Here is a 25,568-nt window from a genome sequence, read left to right on the forward strand (position 1 = left end):
CTTTTTTGGTAAGGTAAAAGATGTGATACCTGTTGGGTACTATGGTCGCTATTTGGGTGATAGGTTCACTAGAAGCCCAAACCCCAGCATTACCCAATATGCCCGTGTGACAAACCTGCACATGTTCCCCCGAATCTAAAATTAAAAAAAAAAAAAAAACACGCATGATAGTTTTTCATTAGTATTTGGGGGAAGGAAGTGGTTGTTTCTTTAATGAGTAAATCATTGACTTGAGATGGGAGAGATCAGATGCAAGACTAAGAGCTTTCCAAGTAGCACCTGAGTAGGACAGTGTAAGGAGGGGCTGGGAAAGAAATCCACATGGAGTTTCTGAAGGGAACCTGAGAATGTAGAAAAGAGGTGTAGAGGCTGTAACCCAGGGGAAGAGCCCTGGGAGTGAGGCAGAACTTTCCAGGGTGTGGAGGGATGCAGTTTTTCTCAGGTTGACTGGAGGCTGTCCCATGGGGCCTGGATGTTATTTCCCTGTCTCTGTCCAAGGCAGTTTGGTGGAGCAGGATGATTCTGTGGCAGGCATCACTGGCTGTCTCTGCCAAGGCTGTACAGCTTATGGTATTAAGTGGGGGCTCCTGGGAGCTTTAGGGTCAGAGACACCTGAATTGGAATCTCAGTTCCGCCACTTAAAAACTGTGTGGTTGCACAAGTACTGAATTCTCCAAGTCTTCATAGGATGATTGTAAAGATTAAATAAGAAATTGCATGTAAATAAATCACTTGGCACTTTGTAAGCTCCCAGTAAATAGCCGTCATCATTAGCATTATAATTAGATCCTCCCACTAGCTGCTTCCTGGATTTTCCAGTTGTGTTGAGGCGCTGGCCCTAAAATTGTGGCTTGACCCCCAGCTATTTTAGATCATTATATATGATGCCAGTTTTAGGTGCAGGACCCCACAGGTAGAGGACTGGTATGGCGCTAAGCCTCTCTTCCTTACAGACGCATTGTTTAAATTCAAGGTGGTATTGGCCAGGATTTTCTGCTTGATCTTGTTCTAACACAAGCCTTAAATGAATATGCAAGAAGGGCTGGACAACTGCAAACAGCCATGCCCCTGGCTCAGCTGATGAAGGTTGTGGCTCACCATTTCTTGATTTAGTGGGTTACCACATGTTGCCAGGATTCATAAGAACACTTCACTGATCATGCATTTAAGGGGACACTCATCTTTACACCAGACAGGAGAGAGGTCACTCACTTTGAACAAGACCGAGTCCTGTGTCTGTGAAATGCAGGGACCCTCCCCGCCACCCCAGATGCAGATCATTAGCTGAGCAAGGAGCCCCCAAAATTTTGCAGCATGCCTTTCACTTTGTAATTGAATGGTCAAGGCATGGATATCATTGGAGCATCTCTAGGGGCCAGATTGTCTGCCCAAGGGAACAGTCCTCTGTGTATAGCCAACCAGAGTCCACCATGTGTTACCTGGCTACAAGTTTGGCAGGCTGATGTCAAGCCCATACTGGCATGAAGGCAGGACAAAGGTAGGCAGGCAGGAGGCATCTGCAAAGCAGGTATCAGGTACCCACAAATGCTCCACAGCCCCGGTATGTGATCCAAGCAGTAGGGTTCAGGGTTCAGTATCAAAGTCTCTAACAAGCATTCACCAGGAGCTACAGTTGTATTCTGGAATGTCAGATAGGGCCCAGAACAGGGAACCCTTTCAAGCATGGGGAGAAGTGGGCAGAGTTTAGCAGTGGAGTGTCTTTTGAGCTGTCCTGAACCATACACCAGCCTGCCCACACCTGTTAGCTGTAAAGTCATTGCACACATACTGTGGCTTTTCCCAGCAGCGTCTTCAAGGCAGTTTCTAACACCACATGTGCCAGGCCTGAGAGTTTCTGCAGTTTTTTCAGCTGCTCTAAACCATGATGGCATCAGCCTCTCAGCCCAACTCTCCCCCACTACCTCTTTTAGCTCTCATTTATTGAGTGTAGTTGTTTTCCAGTCACAATGCCAGAGCTCCACACACATTCTCCCCTTCAGCCCCTCAATGACCTTGTAAGTTAGGTGTTGTTATTATCCCCATTTTACAGGCGGAGAAACTGAGGTGTAGAGGGGTTGAGTGTGTGCAGTCATATAGCGAGTATGTGGTAGAGTGAAGATACAGATCAGGCCTGTGTTTCCCCAGAGCCCAAGTACTGAACCACCTTGTCTGTGACGTATTCAGCCCAGGCGGAAACTTACTATGACTTTTTCAGCTGCCCCTTGGAGTCACTGCATCAGGCTGGAGCAGTGGTTTGCAACCTTGACTGCACATTGAAAACAGCTGAGGAGCTTTAAAAAGTTATGCCTGGGTCTTGCCACCAGAGATTCTGATTTCAATTGATCTGAGGTGCAGCCTGGGTATTTACTAGACCACGGTTTCGCCAACTTTTTCTGTAAAGGGCAGACAATACATATTTTAGGCTTTGCAGACCATATGGTCTCTGTCTCAACTACTCGACTCTGCCTTTGTAGAGCAAAAGCAGCCATAGAAGATACGTAAATGAATGAGCATGGCTGTGTTCCAGCAAAACTTTATTTACAAAAAAAAAACAGGCGGCTGCCCAAAATTGGCCCATGAGCCACAGTTTGCCAATGACTGATCAAGTCAGGCAGCTCATTAGTAGGTTCTATCCCATTGCCAGTGAGATTAGAATTCATCTTGCTTCTCTAGGGCTGGTATCTGTGGCGTCTTGGGAGAGCCCTGGGCACCCCATACCCTCCAAACCACGACCCTGCTGCAGGCTCCACAGGGTTGGCCCAGTTTCTATGACTGAACTTCTATGATGGCCTCTATTTTGCCGAGGACCGCAGTGCCCTGCTGAGTTGGAAATCCGGCCATGAACCGCCACCTGTTTGGCGGGGGTCTTGTCTGGCTTGCTAGCCCTCCCCCAAAAGGAGTTAAAATTGGCCCCCTTGGTCTTGGCTGGCAGCCAGCTCCTCTGTAATTAGAAGGATTAGCTAGACCCGCGAGGCTGCCACCTGTTTGATAAAGAAGACTGCCCTTCATGAACATGCCTCCCCTTGCTGCCTCCCCCCAGGCCTGTCTCCCTCCAGAGGAAGTCCCCAGGGAGGTCCAGCTGTTCCCCCCCTCAATCCTCACCTTCACTCAGGGTCCTGCTCCCTTCTCTCTGCAATGGACCTTCCATAGCCATGCTTGTAGCTTGAGTGGCAGCATCGTTTTCACCCAAGGGATTAAGCACATCAGTTTTCTTTTATGGAATATTAATGCAGTATTCCCAAAATTGTAAGTTGTGATTATTTACAGAGTTGAAAGGGCAACTGGAAATTATTTACAATGTCAAAAGGGCAACTGAATTTCTCTGGTTATTGGAATTATGCTCCAACCCCCGAAAAATATAGAAATCAGAGTATGCTTTCCTTATCATCCCTCACGCGGCAGCTGTCCTTCTTAATAGGGATACCACAAACATATTGGATTGAAGGAAAACTATTGCTATAGGTGGCACTTTAGATATTAACAGTTCATATGCACGAAGTGTCAAGTTAGTTGTTTAGACATTGGAATGCATTTGTTCAACAAACATTTATGGAGACCTGAATTTGTTCCACATGTTGGGAATACCTTCACTAGAGAAAGACCTTCATAGAAACACTTAACTACAAGACGGTTTCAGAGGTGCTGTAATAGAGGTACATACACATGGCTCTTGTGGGTATGAGAGGCTGGAGTGAAAGGCTGAGGTGTCAGGGAACTCAGGAAATGGGGCTCCCCAGTTGGAAAACAGGAGGAAAGGCATTTTTGGGTTAGGGACCAGTGTGTCTAAGGCAGGAGCAGGGTGTGATGTGGGCCTGGAGTGTGTTTCATGGGGAGGGGAGTTGTGCAAGTTGAATCTGGAAGATGGATTTGGAAACCAGTCTAGAGGTCCCAACTTCTGTGGGTGATGCAGACCAAAAGAAAGATCTTAAGTAAAAGAGAAATGCAATCAAGTCTGTTTTAGCAAAATGATTCTAGCAGCAGTGGGGGTCTGAATTAGGGTGGTGGGTAAGAAAAGAAGCAGGGGTCCTAGTAAGAGGCTGTTGTCAAAATCAACAGGCCCGTAGGTGAGAAAGTGGAAGCTAGAATGGATGACAACTGGAAGGTGTGATTACACTTAAGAGACAGAGTTGATGGGATGATGAAGGCCAGTGAGGAGGTGTTCTTTATGATTAAAAATAGGGAAGAGGAGGCCATGCGTGGTGGCTCACGCCTGTAATCCCAGCACTTTGGGAGGCTGAGGCGGGTGGATCACCTGAGGTCATGAGTTTGAGACCAGCCTGGCCAACATGGCGAAACCCCGTCTCTACTAAAAATACAAAAATTAGCCGGGCATGGTGGCGGGCGCCTGTAGTCCCAGCTACTCGGGAGGCTGAGGCAGGAGAATTGCTTGAACCCAGGAGGCAGAGGTTGCAGTGAGCTGAGATCACACCACTGCACTCCAGCCTGGGTGACAGAGCGAGGCTCCGTCTCAATAAATAAATAAATAAATAAATAAATAAATAAATAAATAAAAATAGGGAAGAGGAGCAGTGTTTTAGAGGGACAGGAAAGTTAATGGCTTGAGTTTGGGGGCTTGTTGGTTTTGGGCATCTGAGGAACTTACAGTTGGAGTTACCCATTAGGCTGTGGGTAATGTGAGACAGGAAACCTAAGAGAGAGGATTACAGGTAAACAAACCTACTAAGTACAAGACACTCTACAAGGCACTGGGTGTAGAAGTGGTTCCTAGGCTTTGTTACTTACAGCTGAACAGAGAAGGCAGATGTTCAGCCATAAACTTGGGACGTGAGAACAGCCTGGAAAGCCTGCCAATTGTGTGATCATGTGCAAGTCGCCTACCTTCCTCAGCCTTGAGTTCTTCATTCAAAAACCAATGAGTGATAGGAACACATAACTAAAGTATCTGTAGGGGCCAGGCATGGGGGCTCATGCCTATAATCCCAGCACTTTGGGAGGCTGAGGCAGGTGGATCACCTGAGGTCAGGAGTTCGAGACCAGGCCTGGCCAACATGGAAACCCCATCTCTACTAAAAATACAAAAATTAGCCAGGCATGGTGGCGCATGCCTGTAATCTCAGCTACTCAGGAGGCTTACAACTTATAAACACTATTATATACATTGTATGATAAAATACACTGACCCACCTCATGTGCTTTTGAAAATTAAGCATATGAATAAGCAACAGATTTAGATGTTATGAAACTCAAAATTCATAAAATGGTAAATAGTGAAAACTCTCCCTTGTGCTCTGTCCTCAATCCGCCAGTTCCTTTCTCAGAGATACCATTTTCTTGTGTACCCTTAAAAGGGTATTTTTTGCATGTACAAGCTAGCACTGTGTGTGCACATATTCTTTTTTTTTCCTCTTTTTTTTGTTGCAGAAATGATAACCTACTATTCACTATTCTGTGCCTTGCTTTGTTTGCATACTGGAAATTATCCATGGAAGGATACAGCACCATTTTTACTTAAGGAACCCCTTATTTAGGGACACTTAGGTTGTTTTCAATATTCTGCTCTTGTAAAGAGTGCTGCCTCATTTCACACACATGTGAGTGTATCTATAGGATAAATCCCTAGGATTGGAATTGCTGCATCAAGGAGAATGTGTATTTGTAATTTTGATGCTTGTTGCCAAATTTCTGTCCATAGTGGCTCCAAGTTCCCCTCCTATTGGCAAGGTCTCCCGTGGCTATGAGGATCACATGAAATAATATGTTTAAAACAACTTCATGAGCTGGAAAATGGGTCAACATATCCAAAGGATCCTTATCCCCCTCTCTCCCTACACAGTAGCTCTTCTACCTGCTGCTGGGAGAAGTGATGGTTACATGTCAGGGGAGACACCGTACAGCCCCGTCCAGCCATTTTCCCCTAAGAGATATTTATCAGGGGTTGTTTTGACACGGGAGATGCCTCCTTGTCCTCATCTGCCTGAAGTACAGATGGCCGTGGGGCTCCTGTAACACATCTCATGTTGTGCCTGAGTATGCGGTGCGTCAGAGGGTGTCAGCTAACAGCTTCTGCTGCCTCGGCACTGGGTGGTGGGAACACTCAGGACTCCCTCCCGCCTCCTCCATAAATAACATAGAGACAGTTGTGTTGACTCGGCAGTGGCGTGATAGAACAGGCCGGGATGGGAACTATGACCTCATCTGGTTTTCGACAAGAAGTGAAGATGTAGCTGATAATGCATGTCAGCTCATTTGTCCATACAAGCTGTGTTCATTGCTACTGGTTCTTCTGTTTGTGTTGTAAATTCTGTTTCACATTGGAGTTTGGTATTAGGTGAAAGAAAGAATGACAGGGATTCATGGTTGTCTCTTATTGAGATAGCTCCTCAGTTCAGTTCAACAGATTGTGATTGACACATCTCAATTTAACTCCAGAAGTTTCCACTGAGTGCCCACTATGTGCAGGGTACAGTGCTGAAATGTGTCATGTTTTTAAATACTGCTTACAGCTACAGCTGTTGGCTGTCTACATGGACTTTCGCAGACTGAAATAGCTTTCCTTTTTCCTTTTGCTAGTGGCTCATTATATGTTACATTGACAAACTAAATTGCAAACCAGGGATGATTCACTTTGCACTATAGAAGCGTTCCTGAAAATTGTTTTTGAAAAATAATTGTTATAAAATAAATAATGTTTTAACTGTACTGGTGGATTTTTCTATTAAAAGCAAATTCCAATGCTGAATTATTTTGAAAGATAAAACATTGTTTTCTGATGTATCTGTTCAGTAAAGGAGAATTTTTACCTAAAGGGAAAATAAATTTAATACCTTTAATCATCTGAAGCAATACCAAATATAGGCTTTAAAAAATATTTTAAGAGCCTGTGAGCAGTGAATACTGACAAAAAGAACAAATGTCATGAAGATCACGCGACAGAGAAAGACATAATCTTATTTGCTGGCAATAGCTAATAACGATAAATCTTCCAGTGTAAAAAATAGGAATCATGAAAGAAGCAACAGAGAAAGATGAAAAAGATTGGAGAAGAAGAAGAAAATGAAAACAGAGAAAAGGAACAATATCAGCAGGTGGTGGATGGCCCGAGTGGCAGAGGAAGTGAAAGCCAAATAGCAAAAGTGGCAGCAAAGAGGACAGCTGGCCAGTAGGAGAGAAAAGAGAAGCCACCTCTCCTGGAAGCTGTGTTATCTGACCCCCTCATGCTGCTTCTGCCTGAGAGTGCGTCGATGTCTGACTTCCACTGGAGTCAGTCAGTCCTGGGAATACCGTGTTTTCCTGCATAACAGTACCTTAGAGCTTTCCTTACGTGCTTACCTGGTGGCAGGTGACTGTTCTGAGTGCTTTGTGTATTAACTTGTTTAGCTGCCTTAGCAACCCCTTGAGAAATCATTTTCCCCACTAGACAGAGGACGTAACTGAGCAGCTCACCCAAGGCCAGAAGCACTGAGCGGAAAAGCTAGGTTTGATTCGCAGAATTCTAAGATGGTCTGCCCCCAAGTTTCCCCTCGGTTGGTATACACAATCTATAGAATCCTCTCCCCTTCCATGTGGACAGGACTAGTAAAAATGATGGGATTTCACTCTCTTTATTAGGTTACATTATACAGCAAGGATAAAGAGATATTTGGAGATAATAAGTAAGGTCCCTAATCAGTTGATTTTGGGTTAATCAAAAGGGAGACGTCCGGGATGGGCCTGACCTAAATATGCAAGCTCTTTATATTTATATTTTTATTTTTATTGTCATTTTTATTGAGATGGAGTCTTGCTCTGTTGCCCAGGCTGGACTGCAGTGGCACAATCTTGGCTGACCACAACCTCCACCTCCTGAGTTCAAGCAATTCTCCAGCCTCAGCCTCCCGAGTAGCTGAGACTAAAGGCATGCACCACCATGCCTGCCTAATTTTTGTATTTTTAGTAGAGATGGGGTTTCCCTATGTTAGCCAAGCTGGTCTTGAACTCCTGACCTCATGATCCGCCTGCCTCTGCCTCCCAAAATGTTGGGATTACAGGCAGGAGCCACCGTTCCCAGCCAAGCTCTTTTTTTTTTTTTTTTTTTTTTTTGAGACACAGTCTCACTCTGGAGTGGCTCACTGCAACCTCTGCCTCCCAGGTTCAAGCGATTCTCCTGTCTCAGCCTCCCTCCATGTCTGTAGCTGGGACTACAGACATGTGTCACCACGCCTAGCTAATTTTTGTATTTTTATTTATTTTATTTTTATTTTTTGAGACGGAGTCTGGCTCTGTCCCAGGCTGAAGTGCAGTGGTGCAATCTCCCCTCACTACAACCTCCACCTTCCGGGTTCAAGCGATTCTCCTGCCTCAGCATCCCAAGTAGCTGGGATTACAGGTGTGCACCACCATGCTTGGATAATTTTTGTTTTTTAGTAGAGATGGGGTTTTACCATGTTGGCCAGGCTGGTCTCAAACTCCTGACCTCAGGTGATCTGCCTGCCTCGACCTCCCAAAGTGCTGGGATTACAGGCATGAGCCACCACATTTGGCCTAGGCAAGCTCTTTAAAAGAGGCTCCAGGTTTTCCCTAAAGAAAGAGAATTGAAGCTCCAGATTCTTCTGCTGACCCTGAAGAACCAAACAGCCTGTTGTGAACAGCCTATGGGAAGGGGCCACGTGGCCAGAACCTGAGAATAGGCTTAAGGTTGCTCAGAGTGGTCCCTGGCCAACAACTAGCAAGGAAATGGGGACCTCAGTCATCAGCCTCAGCGAAATGAATTCTGCTAACAACCACATGAGTTGAGAGGAGAATCCTGAGCTCAAGAAAGGAACACGGTCTAGCTGACTCCATGATTTCAACCTGGGAAACCTGGAGCAGAGGACCCAGCTAAGCCACACCTGGACTTCTGACCCACAGCAACTGTGAGCTAGTGAGTGGGTGTCGTTTTAAGCTGCTAAGTTTGTGTTAATTTGTTCTGTAGCAATAACAGATGAATGCACAAGGATCTGAACCTCGTGATTCTGGCTGCAGAGCTCACATGCATCCTCCCTTCTCCAGGCAGCCTCTTCAGAGACGTCATCTCAAAAATCACTAAATCCTGGAACTTCAGGGTTGAATGGGGAACTTTGATCTAGCCCAGTTGTTTAATCAAACTTTTCCTTTGCAGCAGATGGCCACTGTGCAAGCAGACTGGGGGAGCTGCTCTACTTGCTGTGGGGTGTGTGAGCTGCTTCTGTTCTTTGCACTCCTCTCCTTGAGGAATCTCTGGGGAACACAGTTTGAGAACCACTGATCTGATCCAACAACTCATCTTTACATTTCCCTCTACAACATCCTGACACCTTGTTCCTTTGGAAAGTCTTCTGTGGCATTGAAATCTGGCTCACCGTAACTCCCACTGTTGGTCCAGGTCCAGCCATAGGTGATACACAGAACAAATGGAACTCTTTTTCCATAGGACAATGCATCACTCATTAAAGACAGTTCTCACGTTTCATGGAAGCCTTCTATTTTCCAGACAAAACATCTCCATGACCACAAAGGAGCTGCCAGTCCCTTCTCTCCTAGTGTTTGCCTGTGTTTCTGTTAGAGTCAGGTCGGGAACTAAGCACAAAATTTTTGGTGTGGTCTGCTTCACATAAAATACGGCAAGCCTAGCATAAGCCACAGTCTAAATATTCTGTTTCCATGAATGCAGCGTTAGACCACATTTGCTTTTTTGCAACCACAATGCAGTGCTGACTCATACCACACGCAGAGTCAATCAAAATTCCCTTTTCACATATGTGGTTGCTAGGGTATGTCTTCACCAACATGTACTTAGGTGTGTTTATTTTAACCTGAATACAGGCTTCACATTCATCACCATTGTGTCTCATCAGGGATCTGGTGCATATCTTGGATGATCCTGATTATGTCATCCAACAATATTGCTCTTCTCCCTAGCATCACCTCAACTCTCAATTGGACAAATATGCCATAAATATCCTCATCGGAGTTATTGACAGAATTTTGGAACCAGACAGGGCTGAGGTCAGAGCCCTCTAGCACCATATTGATGACTATTCCCAGTGTTTGGGTCCTTCAAAAACTTACAAATCCAACTAATTGTATCATCTAATGGCAGTGATCCAACTCATAAAGGTACCACCAGAAACATAATGAACTATTTCCTGGCCGCCAAGTACAGGCATTAAGTCCATTTCTCTGCCTTCCCAAGCCAGGAGGTCACTAGAGCTCCTCCTGCATGCCCACAAACACGTAGGAGCCTCTTTTCCAGGATGTGCCTCATACCCACCGTTTTATAGTTTGCTCCTCCTTAGATAAACACCATTCCCCCCCGCCCCCCATGATTCCATTCTCTCTCATCTTTTTTTTTTTTTTTCCCTTACTCAGATTCCCTTGGGAAAAGGTAAAGACTACTTAGAGGATACCAGTGAACCTTGGAGTACCTAAGTGATTGTGGCAGGCCTCATCTTTATTTCAGAGGAGGAATCTTTTTGGGGTATCTTATCATAAGAAATAGGGTAGGGCTCCAGTGTAAAAGTCAGGACAAGTTGCATAGGTGGGAGGGGTGCAGGGAAAGGTGGGGTCTGCATGTGGGGATGGGGCGGGGAGGGAGATGAAGGGACAAGGCTGTGTTTACCTCTGAGGTTTCTGTGGGGCAGGGGCGAAGCCAGCGTCTTCTGCAGCCTCACCCTTTCTTCCTCTCATTTCACCCTTTCCCTACCAGCCACACCTTATATAAAGCCGAGGGTAAGGGGAAAAATAAGACTTGCTTTGTAAAGTGGGGTCATTGTTCTTGACAGCACTGGGGACAGTCTCTGCTCCATGTGGCATCTTGAGATGGATGAGTTCCCAGATCCACCCTAAAGTGAAGATGCTGTGATTCCACAATTCCTTTAGAGAGACCATAAAGCCCATATGAGTGGGCTTGGTGGAGATAGTCTGCGATTATAAATATATCACAAGCCTGTCTTGGTTTATTTTTTCATATACCTTTCTCCTTTATTCACATTCATTTATATAAACATGAAAGTTGCCATGGGTCTTATAGGATACCTATGCTACCTGAAGACCAAGAGCTTCTGTTTGATCATTGAAAAAGAAGTGTTTTAGTTGTGGTTAAATTTGACAGTGCAGCATTCACCTAGTATTCATTTACCATCTCTAATAACTATCCCCCTTCCTCTGGGGATGGGGACCCTTTTCTTCTCCTGTATTTTTAGTCCATTTGTTTCTGGTGGAGTCCCCTCTACGCTCTACTTTATATGGGTATGCAGCTTAGGTCTGGCCAATCAGAACCTTATATTCTCCCTTGTTTGATTCAAGGCACCAAGAGGGCAGAGAGACTTTTGCTGAGTCTCCTGGCAAAAATACGCTTGGTCTTCTTCACTGAACTTTTCAGGTTTTGAGGCTCAAGCCATCTGAGCCACCTTGCCCCCAGGAAGTGGGGATCTGAAAGAGGATGGCACTAACACAGAGAAAGTGGAGATGGGAGATGGAGCCAAACTGAACTCTGGGGGCATGAGGAGGAAGTGACTACATTCTAGACTCAGCCAGATTTCTTGGGTTTGAATTGTTCTGCCACTTACAAATGTGGTCACTCTATCCAGATTAGTCTCTGTGCCTCAGTTTACTCATTTGTGAAGTGGGAATTGTTATGATACCTACTCATGGAGTCTTAGTGAGGGTCAGGTGAGTCATGTGAAATGCTGAGAACAGCACCCAGCATTTGGTATGTACTATACAAGTGTTAGTCATCATTTGAGCCCTATGCCAAGACATGACTAAAATGAGACCCACCCCTTGATTTTTTTCAGCTCTAAGAACAATAAATTTTCTTTTGCTGATAGTCCGTTTGGGTTGTGTTTGTTGTCACTTAACCCAAAGAGTCCTAACTAGTAGACTCAGTGAAATCAAATTCATATTCAGGTTTAAATTTTGTCTTCCTTAATGACCCTAAGATAGAAATAATCCAAACTTAGATATTCCTTTCTTGATTATTGTCCAGCAATGAGCAAGGTCTTGGAAGTGGCTAATTTCCTTCTTCTTCCTGTCTTCTTGCTTGCATTTGTTTGAAATTTGGTCTTCAGCATGTCTTTAAAAAATACTGCATGTCACAATTATTTAAGGAACCTCAGAACACTGCAATTAGATTTTCATAACAAGCATATACTTTATGTCCTTTATTTCCAATTCATGCAGTATTTAAAATGACAATATGAAAAAATAAAATATGAAAAATAAAAATAAATATATTAGTATATTAGACATAAATAAAAATTTAAAAACACACTGAATGGGGAAGGTGGGTAGTTGGCTGGAGCTGTGTGTGGGAATAGGGAGCAAATAAGAAAACCTGGGAATCTCCATTGGGTTCAGCAACTGCTTGGCTGTGTGGCCTTGGACAAGTCAATTCTCGCTGGTTTCCCGGTCTGTAAAACAGGCAGGATGTGATAGCTGAGGTTCCTTCCTTATTAATTTTGAAGTGTGTAAGAGCTTTCTTAAGCATCTTAAATAACATGTTTAATTTTCTCTGTGGTTGTGAAATGATGCAAAAGAAATTAGAAAAATGTAGCTGTTAATGAGACTCATCTGCGTTTTGTGATTCCTTAGAATTTGTGGTGTATATTTTAGGGTTACTCCCATCTCTTTTCTTTCTATATCCAAAGGGATTTGTTTACTCTTTTTTTCCCCCCATTTTCTTCTGTCTCAAAAATCCATGTGGTCTTCCTGAGTCCTCACTGTCTTAATAATCAAGGGGCTTGGCCATTTCAGCTGAGAATAGCAGCAGTGGCTCTAGTCAGCTTTAATTAGCAGGCAGCACGCAGAGAGGAACAATGAGGAACCAGAATTGAAAACAAATAGTAAACTAGAGACAATGGAGACAAAGAAATGGAGACAAAGCAAATAAGTAGAACCAGTTCAGAGGGCTGGGAAGACAGAAGCCACAACAGTGTTAGTCTTCCTTTTTCTCAGAATGGAAAGCCAGGCCAGGCATGTAGTGGGCACTCAGGGGATTTGCAGGAGTGAGAGGGGCAAGGGAGAAATAGATGAGATTGAGCATTTGGCTGTGTGTGGACACGCTTCATCGTGCCAACTTAACTAGCCCTGGGATGACGGAGGAAGAAAATCACAAAAGGAAACTTAGGATGCCCAGGTTCCAGCACAAAATGCACTTCCCACTGCCGAGGTGAAACTATCTGAGGCATTGAATGAGGAACAATACAATTTTTGAGAAAGCTAAGGAGGTGCCTACCAACCCGCACCAACGCATTTGTTTTTGAGAAACGTGGTGCTTATTTGCAAGTAAGTATTCATTTCATGCCTCGCTATTTGGCTTGTAGGTTGGACTTAATTAAAAAAGCTGTAGCATCTTTGAGTCCAATTTCCTCTTTTCACATAGCATCTGTCCCTGACAGCTTGTGTGAGGCTCGGCCACTTGTTGAGGCTGAGGCTAGAGGAGGAAATGACAAGGGAGAGGCAAGATGGACATACGCCTCTTGTTGGAGGTGGCACTCTCTAATTCTGCATGGCCCCGTCACGTGCTTGGGAGGCTTCTTGGTTTAAGCAAGGTAACAGATGTCTCCGAGAGGGGGATGCTGGCAGCGTCCCAAAGGCCAGCAGGACTACGGGTTAGGCATGAGTAAGCCGACGGGAGAGGGAGGCACACATGCTTTGCCCTCTGCTCAGAACTGGAAAACAGGCGAACATTGGATAAGAGCAAATTCTAGAACTGAACAGAGGGTGATGGCAGAAAGAAAATACTTCTTTGGAACAAGCATTATCCTGCGGGGTGGAGGTAGATGTGGGGGATGGGGAACCTGACTATTTTCAAAGACAAATATGCCCCAGCACTTCCTACATTGAAATAGATGGCACAAAAGATAAAAGTCAATAGGGTGTTGACTTTGCCTATCAACGCCGGCACTATTTTGCTTTGCAAAGCATGGCTACTTACATATGCATTTACCCGGAGGTTTGACTTTAAATGTTACCAAAAAAGAGAACTGAAGCTTTCTCCCCTTACAGCTGTCATTCTTAGTTATCAGGACAAGCCTATCAGTAAATCCAAACCAACCTGTATCTCATTTTGAAACAAGTAATTGAGTTTGTGGTAAGTAAGCTCTTACAGATGGAGCATGCACTTAATCTACTTTGCATTTGAAGGTTTTAGTGTTCCTTTTAAAGCAGTTTGTTTGAAGTTCAAGGTATTAGAATTTGGATCTTTAGGGACTTCACTCTTAATTTAAAGGAATCTTTGTAAATTGCTTGGGCCTTGTTCCTGAAATTACCTGGCATTTCCCTAACTGCACTGTTTTAAAGCACAAGGACCGTTTGACCAAACATGCTGCATTCATGTTCTTTTTCTGGGCCTTTGCTCTTGGCCTCTGCATACCTTTATTCCCTAACAACAGATGTTCTGGCTATATTTTGTCTCTGAACAGTCCCTTTTGCTTTTATGCAAAGGAACCCAGCACTGTGGCACATCCCACCTGAAGCTTGTGTTTATCGCTCTGTTCCTTGTGGTTCTGTGGATAGCGAATCTCTGCTGCTGTTCCCATTTCTTTCCATTTGATATCTGAAGAATATAGCCAGCCTGATTGCTGAGCAGACTGTCAGAGATTCATGGAAGAAGACCATCTCTGGGCCATCTTACGGCTTAGATTCACACACAGCCACATATCTAGAAAGCCAGCAAGGTCAGGAGCAATAGGGGTTTTGTTTGGCCAGGCAGTATTCCCGTGAGACTTGTGTGCCACTATGAATAACGTTTAGTAAGTTTTACTGGTACTTTGCCAATTACACAAGTAATAAGATGATATTTATGGACAAATTAGAACAAAGTATAGATAAGCAAAATGGATGACCTGCCTGCAAATTCTACATTTAGAAGTGTTAAAGGTGGCAAATCCATTCGGGTCTGCAGCAACTTCAGTTCTTGCCTCCTCAGAAGAAAAAATTCAACCAAGGGGCATAAGGCACAGTGAGAGACCAAGGCAAGTTTTAGAGCAAGAGTGAAAATTTATTTTAAAAATTTAGAACAGGAACAAAAGGAAGTAAAGGACACTCAGAGGAGAGCCAAGCAGGCAACTTGAGAGATTCAAGCGTGTGGTTAGACCTTTGATTTGGGGTTCATATGTTGGCATGCTTTCCGAGGGTTGCATCTCTTCTTCCCTTATTCTTCCCTGGGGGTGGGTTGTTTGCATGCACAGTGTCCCGCCAGCACTTGGGAGGGGCCACAGGTGCAGTGTGTTTACTGGAGTTGTATGCATGCTCACTTGAGGTGCTTTTCCCTTACCAGCGGAGTGTTTCTAGAGTAAGGTCATATACCAGTTAAATGCCACCATTTTACCTCTTAGTGCGCATGCTTGGGCCCACTCACCCAACTTCTAAGATCTTACTGAGAAGCAGCTGATCACCAGTTTCAGGTGTTTTCTGTCTATTGGGAGACAGCCTTTCCCTGGCACCAGCTGCAACCAATTATTATTTAAGAGAGACAGATTAACAACTGCCTGACCATCACCTGATGGTCTCCTGACATTCCCGGTTGGTGGTGGAGGGGTGCTCTCCTGCCCTGCTTGTGTCTGCCTGACTCCCTACTGTAACAAAGGTAATGCTTCTAATTGCCTTTTATGTACATATATACATGTAAATATGTATTTTCTTTTTAAATGTGGTCAGACTGTTCCCATTAAATTTCAAAATCTACCATGGACATATTTCATATCTTTAAGTATTTGACATTATTTTCATGGCTATGCATAGTTCAGTTGCATGGATGGAACTTTCTTTTTTTTAACCAGTCAACTATTGTTACATATTTAGGTTGATCCCAGTTTTTCTTTCTAATAAACCATGCTGCAATGAACATTCTTATGGCTAAAGCTTTGCACATCCTTATTTTTTTTTAAGTGTTAAATCCTAGAAGTTGAATTGTTTGATCAAAAACTGCCACGATTCTTACATGAATCTATCCTGTATACCCTTTAGGATGGCACAGAGTATCTGTGTAGCAAAAGTTAGCACCGAATGTTTTCCACACTAAACCTGAGATAGGGAAAGAGCAGGAAGGACTTCTGCCCTTTACTCTCGGAAGTTTTGTTTGTATTACTGCCTGCTATAAATACAAAGAGAAGGACTTGGCTCCTCGTGTATTTTGGCTGTTGCAAGCCCTAAATATTTAATTCGATATGTTTAAAGTAGGCCTTATGAACTACCGGGGCGGAGGATTTTATGACACTTTTACCATGACGTGCAAATTTGTATATCCACACTTTATCTGTAGGAGTGTCTACATACATTTAGTTATGGGAGGCAGAGGATGGAGCGAGAGACAGGCCAGCACCCTTAATTCTTCTCTGTGTTGAACAGAGATGCATGTTTTTGATATGCTGAGGAGCATTACTATAAAATGCAGACTAATAGTATTTCACTGGAGAATAGAAAATACTTAGGGAAGCTGGAGTGCTCCGAGACAACCTTTCAATCCATTTACCAAAAGAGCTTATAATGGAACTCAGGTTTCAAGGGAGGTCAAACACTAATAAATATTGAGAAAAAATAGTTAAAAGGACATCAAGTTAATATTTTACAATCTATTCTTTGATCTTGGAAGGCTTGAAATATTTTTCTACACTACTTCTGTGATTTATTGATTCACCCCTGCCAATTGGCATATTGGAACAGACACAGATGCCTTGCTTTTAACTACAGCTTCCGCTTCTATAATGCTTTGCAATGCCAACAGATTTTTATGTATTCACTGGCATCACTTATTGATACCGCCACAGTTCTGGAATATTTGCTAGTTAAAAACTGGATCGTTGTCAGTAAAAGCGACTGAAATGTTATTGATTTTTGTTTCAATGCTGTAATAACATCTCTTGGTTTTGTTGTATTGGTTTGGGGGGAAAAGTAAAACACCCTGCATTTCATTGACTCTTCCACCTTTATCTGTATTCAAAATATGTTCAGAATCTGATTATTTTTCTACTTTTGTTGTCACCACCCTAGTCTTGGGGAAAAAAATATATCTGTCACGGATTACAATAACCTCTTAACTGGCTGTTTCCACTCTTGCCTCTCTTCAGTCTATTCTGAACCCAGAAGCCCGAGAGAGCTTCCAAAATGTAAGTCAGATGATGTCACTCCTCCGTCTTTGCACTCAGAGCCAGCCTCTGCATGCTGAGCCTCATCTTCCTCACCTGCCACATGCCCCACTCCCCGCTTCCATTGCAAAGACAGAGTTGTCAGGAGAGAGTCTGGGTTGGCAGCACTCATTTGCAGCTACCAATCTCAAGGCCCAGATGCTCTGCCTTCCCTGCTGTTTCTGAAGGTGATTGTCCCTGCTGCTGCCTAAGGGCCCCATTCACTGGTCCATTAAATCCTTTTCCCTCCCACCTTGTCCCCTTGGCCCTGCTGACAATGGCCGCTTCTCCCTCCTGCATCTTCGATTTTCCCCTGAATTAAGGACTGTCGGGCTTTGACTCATCACTCTACCTACACCCTTCTTCTGAGGGCAGCTAATGCCCCCCCCCCCGACCCATATTAACTCCAAGGTCCACTCTCAGTCCTTGCCTTATTTGGCTTTTCAGCCACGCTTGCGAATGTTGATCACTTCCTCCACCTTGAAGGTGCTCTTCTGGCTTCCACAAACTGCACTCTCCTCCCTCAGACTTCTGGTCACTGTTACTTCTCTGTCTTTACATCGCGCTCCTCTCTCCTTCCCTCACTCAGCTCCAGACACACAGGCCGCCTTGCAGTTCCCGCAACCAGGTTGGGTGTGTTTCAGGGCCTCTGAACTTGCTGTGCCTCCTGCTTCGAATGTGCTCTTCCTAGCTGTCTGCATGGCTCTCCGTCCCTCTCTTCATTCAAGCACGTACTTGAAAGGCACAGGTGCTACCTGCGCTCCTTTCCCACACTGTTTTCCCCTAGCACATCTCATTGTCTCGCTCACTATCTGTTTTATGTATGTATTTCATTTATTGTCAGTCTCTGTGCATATAAGCTCCACGAGGGTGGGATTTTTTTTTTTTTTTTTTTTTTTTGAGACGGAGTCTCGCTCTGTCGCCCAGGCTGGAGTGCAGTGGCGCGATCTCGGCTCACTGCAAGCTCCGCCTCCCGGGTTCACGCCATTCTCCTGCCTCAGCCTCCCGAGTAGCTGGGACTACAGGCGCCCGCCACCACGCCCAGCTAATTTTTTGTGTTTTTAGTAGAGACGGGGTTTCACCGTGTTAGCCAGGATGGTCTTGATCTCCTGACCTCGTGATCTGCCCGCCTCGGCCTCCCAAAGTGTTGGGATTACAGGCGTGAGCCACGGTGCCCGGCCTGAGGGTGGGAATTTTTATCTGTTGTGTTCTCTGTTGTATCTCCTGGAACAGTGCCTAGTATGTGATAGGTGCATAAGAAATATTAGTTGAAGGAATGAATGAATATTCACGAGACTGCTAGTAGGGTACTTGGAGAAATACTTTTGGGAGTCTTTGTACAGGGATTTAAAAGATTTATAATTTTCTTACAGTTACATGATTTGGGAAAAACAGGGGTGTTTGGGGACAAAAACAACAAATATTTGGAAGGTGGCATGCCTTTCTTATTTTGCCAGCCTTTCTGTATCCACGGAAACACTTTCTCAGAACTGTAAATTGGGCATATGTCCTTAGTGCCTGCCTGCCTGCCTTGTAACCGCAAGAAGATACCATTTTTGTGCTGCGTTGAAAGACAAGGACAGAATCAGAGAGAAGCAGCTGAGATCTTAAGTCAGCACGTTTGATTCAGAGGCATTATAAGTGTAGACCTGAGAGACTCTGCTCAAAATGCAGCAAATCCCTGCTTTCTGTCTTTGAGGCCTACTGTACAGGTAGAAATGTCACAGGTCACCACTTTATTTTCCCCACAGGTGTCAGCACATTGAGTGCACACAGCACCATCCCCTCCCTGCCTGTTCTCACGTATGTTTTTGTCTTCAAAAATTCCTTCTCTATTTATGCTTGCTGAAATTCCATTCCCTTCAAGGCCCAGCAAAAATGCAGACTTGTGTGTGAAGCCTTCCCAGACCCTTGCAGTCCTCATGGACTCCCGCTGTGTGCTATGCTCCTTAGAACAAGCAAGCCACAGGGCAGTCATCCTCTGTATCTTTGCAGGATTGGTTCCCTGGACCCCCCACAGATACCAAGATCCATGGATGCTCAAGTCCCTTGTATAAAATAGCATAGTATTTGCATATTACCTACACACATTTTCCCATAAACTGTAAATCATCTCTAGATTACTTATAATATCAAATACAATGTAAATGCTATGTAAATAGTTGTTACTCTGTATTGTTTAGGGAATAATGACAAGGAAAAAGTCTGTACATGTTCAGTACAGATGGAACCATCCATTTTTTTCAAATATTTTTGATTTGTGGTTGGTTGAATCCACAGATGTGGAACCCAGGGATTCGAAGGGCCGACTGTATCCCTCAGTTTAGCTGTGAACACACACACACACACACAGATTATAAACCCATTGAGGGCAAGATTATATCATACTTTTTTGGTATTTTCAGCACCTAGAAAATGCCTTGGACACTAAAGGCACTCAGAATTGTAATGAAATGGAAACAACCCCTTTAAAAAAAAATCAGGGCCAGGCATGGTGGCTCACGCCTGTAATCTCAGCACTTTGGGAGGCCAAGGCAAGTGCATCACTTAAGCCCAGGAGTTCAAGCCCACCCACCTATTTAAAAAAAAAAAAAAAAAATTAAAAAAGACGAGAGAGTTAAAACTGTGAGGAAATCGCTTTATGGTTATTGAGGTGTTTTCTACCAATGTTTTCATCTGGTAGCATGGTCAAATCCCAGTGAGACTTGTCTGTTGAGCCTACTTACTTCTTTTCATAATATTTGTTAGTAAGAGCAGGCAAGTGCTTTTGGGGGCTCTAAGTGAGCCCCTGATAAGCAAGTTTTTGACTAATGCAGATCTGGCCTCTGTGGCATTACTGCCTTTGCCAGCAGAGGGGATTAGGCAAATTGGCAAAGGGTCTTGAGCCAGCAGGGTCTTGTGGGAGGCTTCACTGATGCCTGAGATGTTGGGCATTGGGTCCCAGAGGAAGGAGAGTTGGTGCAATCTTGGCAGCTGAGCTGTCTGTGGGCACCACAGGCTTGTCCATGTTGAATAAATATGTGTTGTAGCTGCAAAGCCCTAGGCCAGGATTACTCTAAAAAGAGAAAGGTCTGTCCATGTGTAATCACCACTTTTTTTTTTTAAAGACAGAGTCTCGCTCTGTCGCCCAGGCTGGAGTGCAGTGGCGTGATCTCTGCTCACTGCAACCTCCACCTCCCAGGTTCGAGAAATTCTCCTGCCTCAGCCTCCCAAGTAGCTGGGATTACAGGCGCCCACCATCACGCCCAGCTAATTTTGTGTATTTTTAGTAGAGATGGGGTTTCGCCATGTTGATCAGGCTGGTCTCGAACTCCTAACCTCAGGTGATCCACCTGCCTTGGCCTCCCAAAGTGCTGGGATTACAGGTGTGAGCCACCACGCCCAGCCGTAATCACCTTTTAAAAATTCTAGCTATATCTAATGTGTTTTATTGAAGCATATGCTAAAATGCTGTATTTGTAAGGATTCTCAATGATACTGGGTAAATGACTTGTAGTTTCTGAGTGCTGTGGAGTAAAACAATAGAGAGATGTCAGATACTCCAGAGAAGAGGAAGGGTACCTTCAAGAGAGCATTTCCCTAACAGACTCAGTTAGCTCATTTGCCTAACAAACAGACTCAGTTAGCTTTGGCCTTGAAAGTATTTGCATGTTATAGGGCAGGGTTTCCCTTCATTGAATACTTTTTAAAAGTGCTTCTTTCTCATAGCTTATGTGTACTCCATTGAAAAAATGAGGGACAGAAGAGATAAAGTGCTCTAAATCTATTTAGCAGTCCTCAAGGGCATAACTACAGCCAGATGTTTAATGAACTTACTATAAATTGTCTTGCAGAGGTACAGAGTGACTTCTTAGGGGTAAACACTTTGCCTGTAACCTGAATTCATGCACAAACTTACCTCTATGACAGGATCCTGGCTGGAGGGGAGATTTGCATTTGGGAGCTGGGCAGGTCCAGGAGGATGCTCTGTTAATGGCTCCTCTGGATTAAGAAGGGGATCTGTCCTAACGTTGTACTTTCTTCTTAGTTCAGGTAAAGACAGGGTTCTTGTTACAAGACCATGAAATATTAGGCTCAAAGACACTTTGAAGAGTGAGAAAAATGGAATTTATTGGGTGAAAAGGAAAAAAAAGGGGAAACAGGGACCCTCAGCGGAGCAAGACTCCTGCTAGTCGGTTTCCCACCTCACAGATTGAATCCCAGGTTCCACCCTGGAACAGGAGGGGCCAGGCTCCTCCCCCCTGCAAAGGGCACTAAATTCTGTGGCCTCACCCCCCATTCTCCTAGTGTTCTGGGGACCCCTTTACACCTGGCTGTCTCATTCTCCCCTCTGAAGAAGTCCATCTGACTGCAGTTAGAAAGGATAAGGATGAAGACCCATCTTAGCCTCCTGCTGACAGGGGGCGCTGTTTTGGGGAAACGGCAGTCAGAGCTCCCTCAAAGACCGATCTGAGGATCCCCGGAAGAAGGGGCCATCAGCTGAGGCTCTGGTTGCGTGATCATTTGGAGTTTGATGGCCTGAAGTTGAGAAGAGACAAACCAGGTTATTAGAAAACATGTATTAAAACGAAACAAGGTGGGGGGAGGGTAAGGACAGCTCAAAAATCCCGAGGCCTTTTAGCAGTTTGCACAGAGAGAGGGCGGCCAAAAGCCCGGCTGGTACAAAAACGTTACCCTTTTGCCAGCATGTTGGGCTTCTGGGTTCCCTCCCCACCGAGCCCAGTCCTAAGCCAACTAGTTTAAGGCTTGGGAAATTAACCTTTCCCAGTTTGGAGGATGCACCCGAGGGGAATGACCCATTAAACAGAGACACAATTACCTATCTGTGAAGAGAGGACAGGGGAGGAGAGAGGAAAAAAGAAGGCATTTTTTAAAGGAGTCCCAGGGGTTCAGGATGCATTTGAAAGGGGTACAGACCGAAGATGAATGGCTACCCGTCTAGAAAGAGGAGAGCAGGAGTCCCTAGTTCCCTTCTTTGCTATCAAATACCTGGGGTACGTGAGGGAGAGAAGGAAGAGCATCTCTTTCCCTCTTCCATCCTTGCATCTCCGAGGCCTTGGTGACTTTGGCAGGCACCACCCACGGGTGCCAAAGCGGCTTTCACCTATGAAGCAGGGGGGCCTAAAGCATAAGAATTATTTGCTCTCACTTATGTTTCTATCCCCACTACTGTTAGTAGCCTTGGAGTTCCCTAGACCTCATTTATGCCATAGATAGTAGCACCACCCTTATTTATGAAACAAGAGGCTTGGCTTAATCAGCAGGAATTAGCCATGCTCACTTGTGCTCTGTTAACCTAGGTTACTGTTTGCCTTTGGATTTCTTAGCTCCAGTTTCCCCCGTCCCCCCTCCCCCGCGACCAGGGCTTTGACCCGAAGCTTGGAATTAAGTTTGGGACAAAAATGTGTTTCGGGGGGTTGCATGGACTCCTTATAAGCCGAATGCTAAGGTGAAGCTGTGGAACTTAGTCCTTCTCCAACAAGGGATAGAAAAGGATGTCTTGTGACATGCTCAGGTAACTGGTGGCTACAGTAATGCTTGCTGAGATTTGGGTGCATGGTGCTTGGCTTTGGTTAGCTCCCTTGCTTTCATTTTCCCAGAAAGGAAACCTCTGAGTAATGGGCATCCTATTTATCCCCATCACCTGGCAGGATTAGCAGGAGAATTGCTTAGAACTAGAATATCGATCCAGGTTTTTAAATGCCTCATCCCTTTTGTTCCTTCTGAGCTGCAGCTGGAGATTGCTGGTTGGTTTACAAGAACAAGCAGGTTAGTTTAAAAATGTAGGCAAAAACTTAAAAACTACTAATGAGTTTAGAATTTAACGACAAATGTATGATAAGTTTTGAAACATAATTTCTCTCTTTCTCCAGTCCTCATTTTTGTTAAAAAAAGATTATGATAGGACTAAGTTGTTTGCAAAATAGACTTTAGTTTTATACTGGGCCTGATTATTTGCATAAAGTGCAGCAAGGATAACTATTTTTACCAAGGCCTCTTATTTTTTCTCAGATACTTTGAAGGGTGAGCAAAATTGAATTTATTGGGAAAAAAGGGGAAGCAGGGATTCTCCGCAGAGCAAGAGTCCTGCTAGCTGGCTTCCTGCCTCACAGATTGAATCCCAGGTTCCACCCTGGAACAGAAGAGGCCAGGCTCCCCACCACTGCAAAGGGACCAAACATCCTATGGTTCCACCCCGTGCTCCCACTGCGTAGGCCGGTCGGAGTTTCTCCGGGGACCCCTTTCTACTTGGCTGTCTTACTAAGGAACATAACCAGTACTGATCCGTGGTGATTTCTGTTGTCATAAGATAATGTACTGTCTGGTTTCATTGAAATCTTGTTTATCATGTGTGTTCATCATGGGGCACCTAAATCAACACATTCCTGACCCCATAGGCAGTGCTGTCTGGGAGACCTTAACAAAGGATTTGCAGTCAGGTTGAGCTTCATTTTGGGGAGTGTTTTCTGTTCTAGTACTTTCAGAAATTTTTGCTCACTGTATCCAGCAACACCGCCTCTGCTACTTGCTAGCTCTTTGCTTCATTGTGCTCATACATCAAATAAGGATGGGGATGTCACCTTTGTCAGGAGTCTTGAGATAATAGATAATAGTTCTGGAAAGCACAACATGGATGTAATGTATTATTATTATTAATGCACATGACTCAAAACTCTAACTTATAAGAGTAATGCAATTATGAAATGAGGTTACTAATATTGCTTGTTGTCCCATAATTCCTGTATTTCCATTGAGCTTCTATTAAGTAGAAGGCATGGAATACTGAGCTAGAAACACAAATAACTGATGATGTAGAAAGCATTTTAAGAAACAAGTAGACAACTATCCATGAGAGTGCAGATAAAAGCATAAGTTCCTGAGAAGGAGAATCAGGGAAGACCTGGAGGATGAAACAACTTGGGGATGGGCCATGGGCATGGGGAAATGGGATTCCAAACAGAGAAAATAACATAGAGTAAAAAACTGGAGGCAGAAACCCAGAGGGGCCCAGGGTACTGAGTGCAAATTAGACTGGGAAGAAAGATGGGAGCACGGGCTGGAGCCGTGGGATGTTTTTCCCTTTGCAGTGGGGAGGAGCCTGGCCTCTTCTGTTCCGGGGTGGAAACTGGGATTCAATCTGTGAGGCAGGAAGCCAGCTAGCAGGAGCTTCCAGATTATGGAACGTCTTACATGTCAAGCTAAGGAATGTGGAATTTCTAGCAGAAGCAATGGTAAGCAGAGTGTAGGATGAGGGAACCAGATGCAATAGACCAAATGAGGTGTTGAAGCCTTCAGGGCATTTCAGAAAAAATAGGAGGTGAGGGTGAGGCAAGAAAGACCCTGAAAGAAGAGACAGGACTTGGCCATTAGTGACATATGAGAAACAAAAGTGAGCTAGGGAGAGGAGGGTGGGGCAAGGGTCAGGTAGTTCATTAGGGCAGGAATGCCTTCCTGGGCCTTTGACACTGGCTTCTGAATGGACAATCTTGGGAAAACATTGCCCTTTTATATTTCTTCCCAATTTTGAGTGATGCTATTTTCTACTTTTAATTGTGCTCAAAATAGCCAAAGATGCAGCGTAATACTTGGAGTCAACAAAATGATATGGTGGGTCAAATTTGTAAAGCTAAAAAAAAGTAGTGATTCAGTGTTCAGACTTGAAAAGTTTCCTTGTTTCAAAAAACACCAAAACATGAAATTCTGAATTAATGAAGCAGATAAATTAGCAGGTGATTATTTGAATAACAAAAGAAATCTTTTCCAAAAGCCCCTTTTTTCAGGAATTCTTTAAGCAGCAAGTATGCCTAGTCTTCACCCCCATTTAAAATGTGATTTATTTGTAGGCATTTGATGAAACACAGGAAAGGAATGAGCTTATCTCGTAAAACATGATATTCCTTAGAGCTACGTGTTACCATGTGCAATATTTTTAAAATGTGTTTATTTTTATATGTATGAAATAACCATAAGATGAAAATTCTCAGAAATTGAATGAGTATCTTTCCATTTTCTTTTAGTTAATTTTGAGAATTAAAGCTGTAATGTTTTATTAAACATATAAATGACAAGTTTAAAATTTGTCAATTGTTTTGAATACTGTCATTTGTATAGTCCCCTAATAAACACAGAGTCCAGAAAGTCCTTTGTCATTTTTTCTTAAAAAGCTTGTGATAAGAAAAGCTTTTATAATGTCAGCTCAGGAAACCCTAACAATAGCTTCCCTCATGCATCCTTAAATGAGGTAAATTTAATTATTTTATGTTTTTCTAGCAGTTCCTACTTTCTTCTATAGAATGCTTTTAAAAATTACTCTTTGCCACCCAAAATATTTGAAAGCAGGGCCTCAAACAGGTACACACACACACACACACACACACACACACACACACACACACACAGTTTTTTGGATTCATCTGGAATCTAAGTGCAGCACCAGGTAGACTGCTTTGCCCTAAAAGAGGATCCCAGATGCTCCTGGCCTTT

At 44.1% G+C, this 25,568-nt stretch overlaps 1 protein-coding gene across 3 annotated transcripts in view; it reads left to right on the forward strand.

Moving 5' to 3' along the window:
• CHN2 (chimerin 2) overlaps positions 1-25,568 on the forward strand; it is a 317,736-nt gene that overhangs the window by 80,155 nt on the left and 212,013 nt on the right. The window contains exon 2 of one of the 3 annotated variants that reach the window (XM_016957223.4): positions 17,028-17,066. The exons of 1 other annotated variant lie outside the window; for it this stretch is intronic. In XM_016957223.4, the coding sequence (XP_016812712.1) occupies positions 17,028-17,066 (39 nt within the window). Of the gene's footprint in view, positions 1-13,223; positions 13,243-17,027; positions 17,067-25,568 lie in introns of those variants that run through there. One more of the 3 variants, XM_009452832.4, reaches the window with a different exon arrangement.

Source organism: Pan troglodytes, chromosome 6 (assembly GCF_028858775.2).
Source record: "Pan troglodytes isolate AG18354 chromosome 6, NHGRI_mPanTro3-v2.0_pri, whole genome shotgun sequence".
Lineage (NCBI taxonomy): Eukaryota > Metazoa > Chordata > Mammalia > Primates > Hominidae > Pan > Pan troglodytes.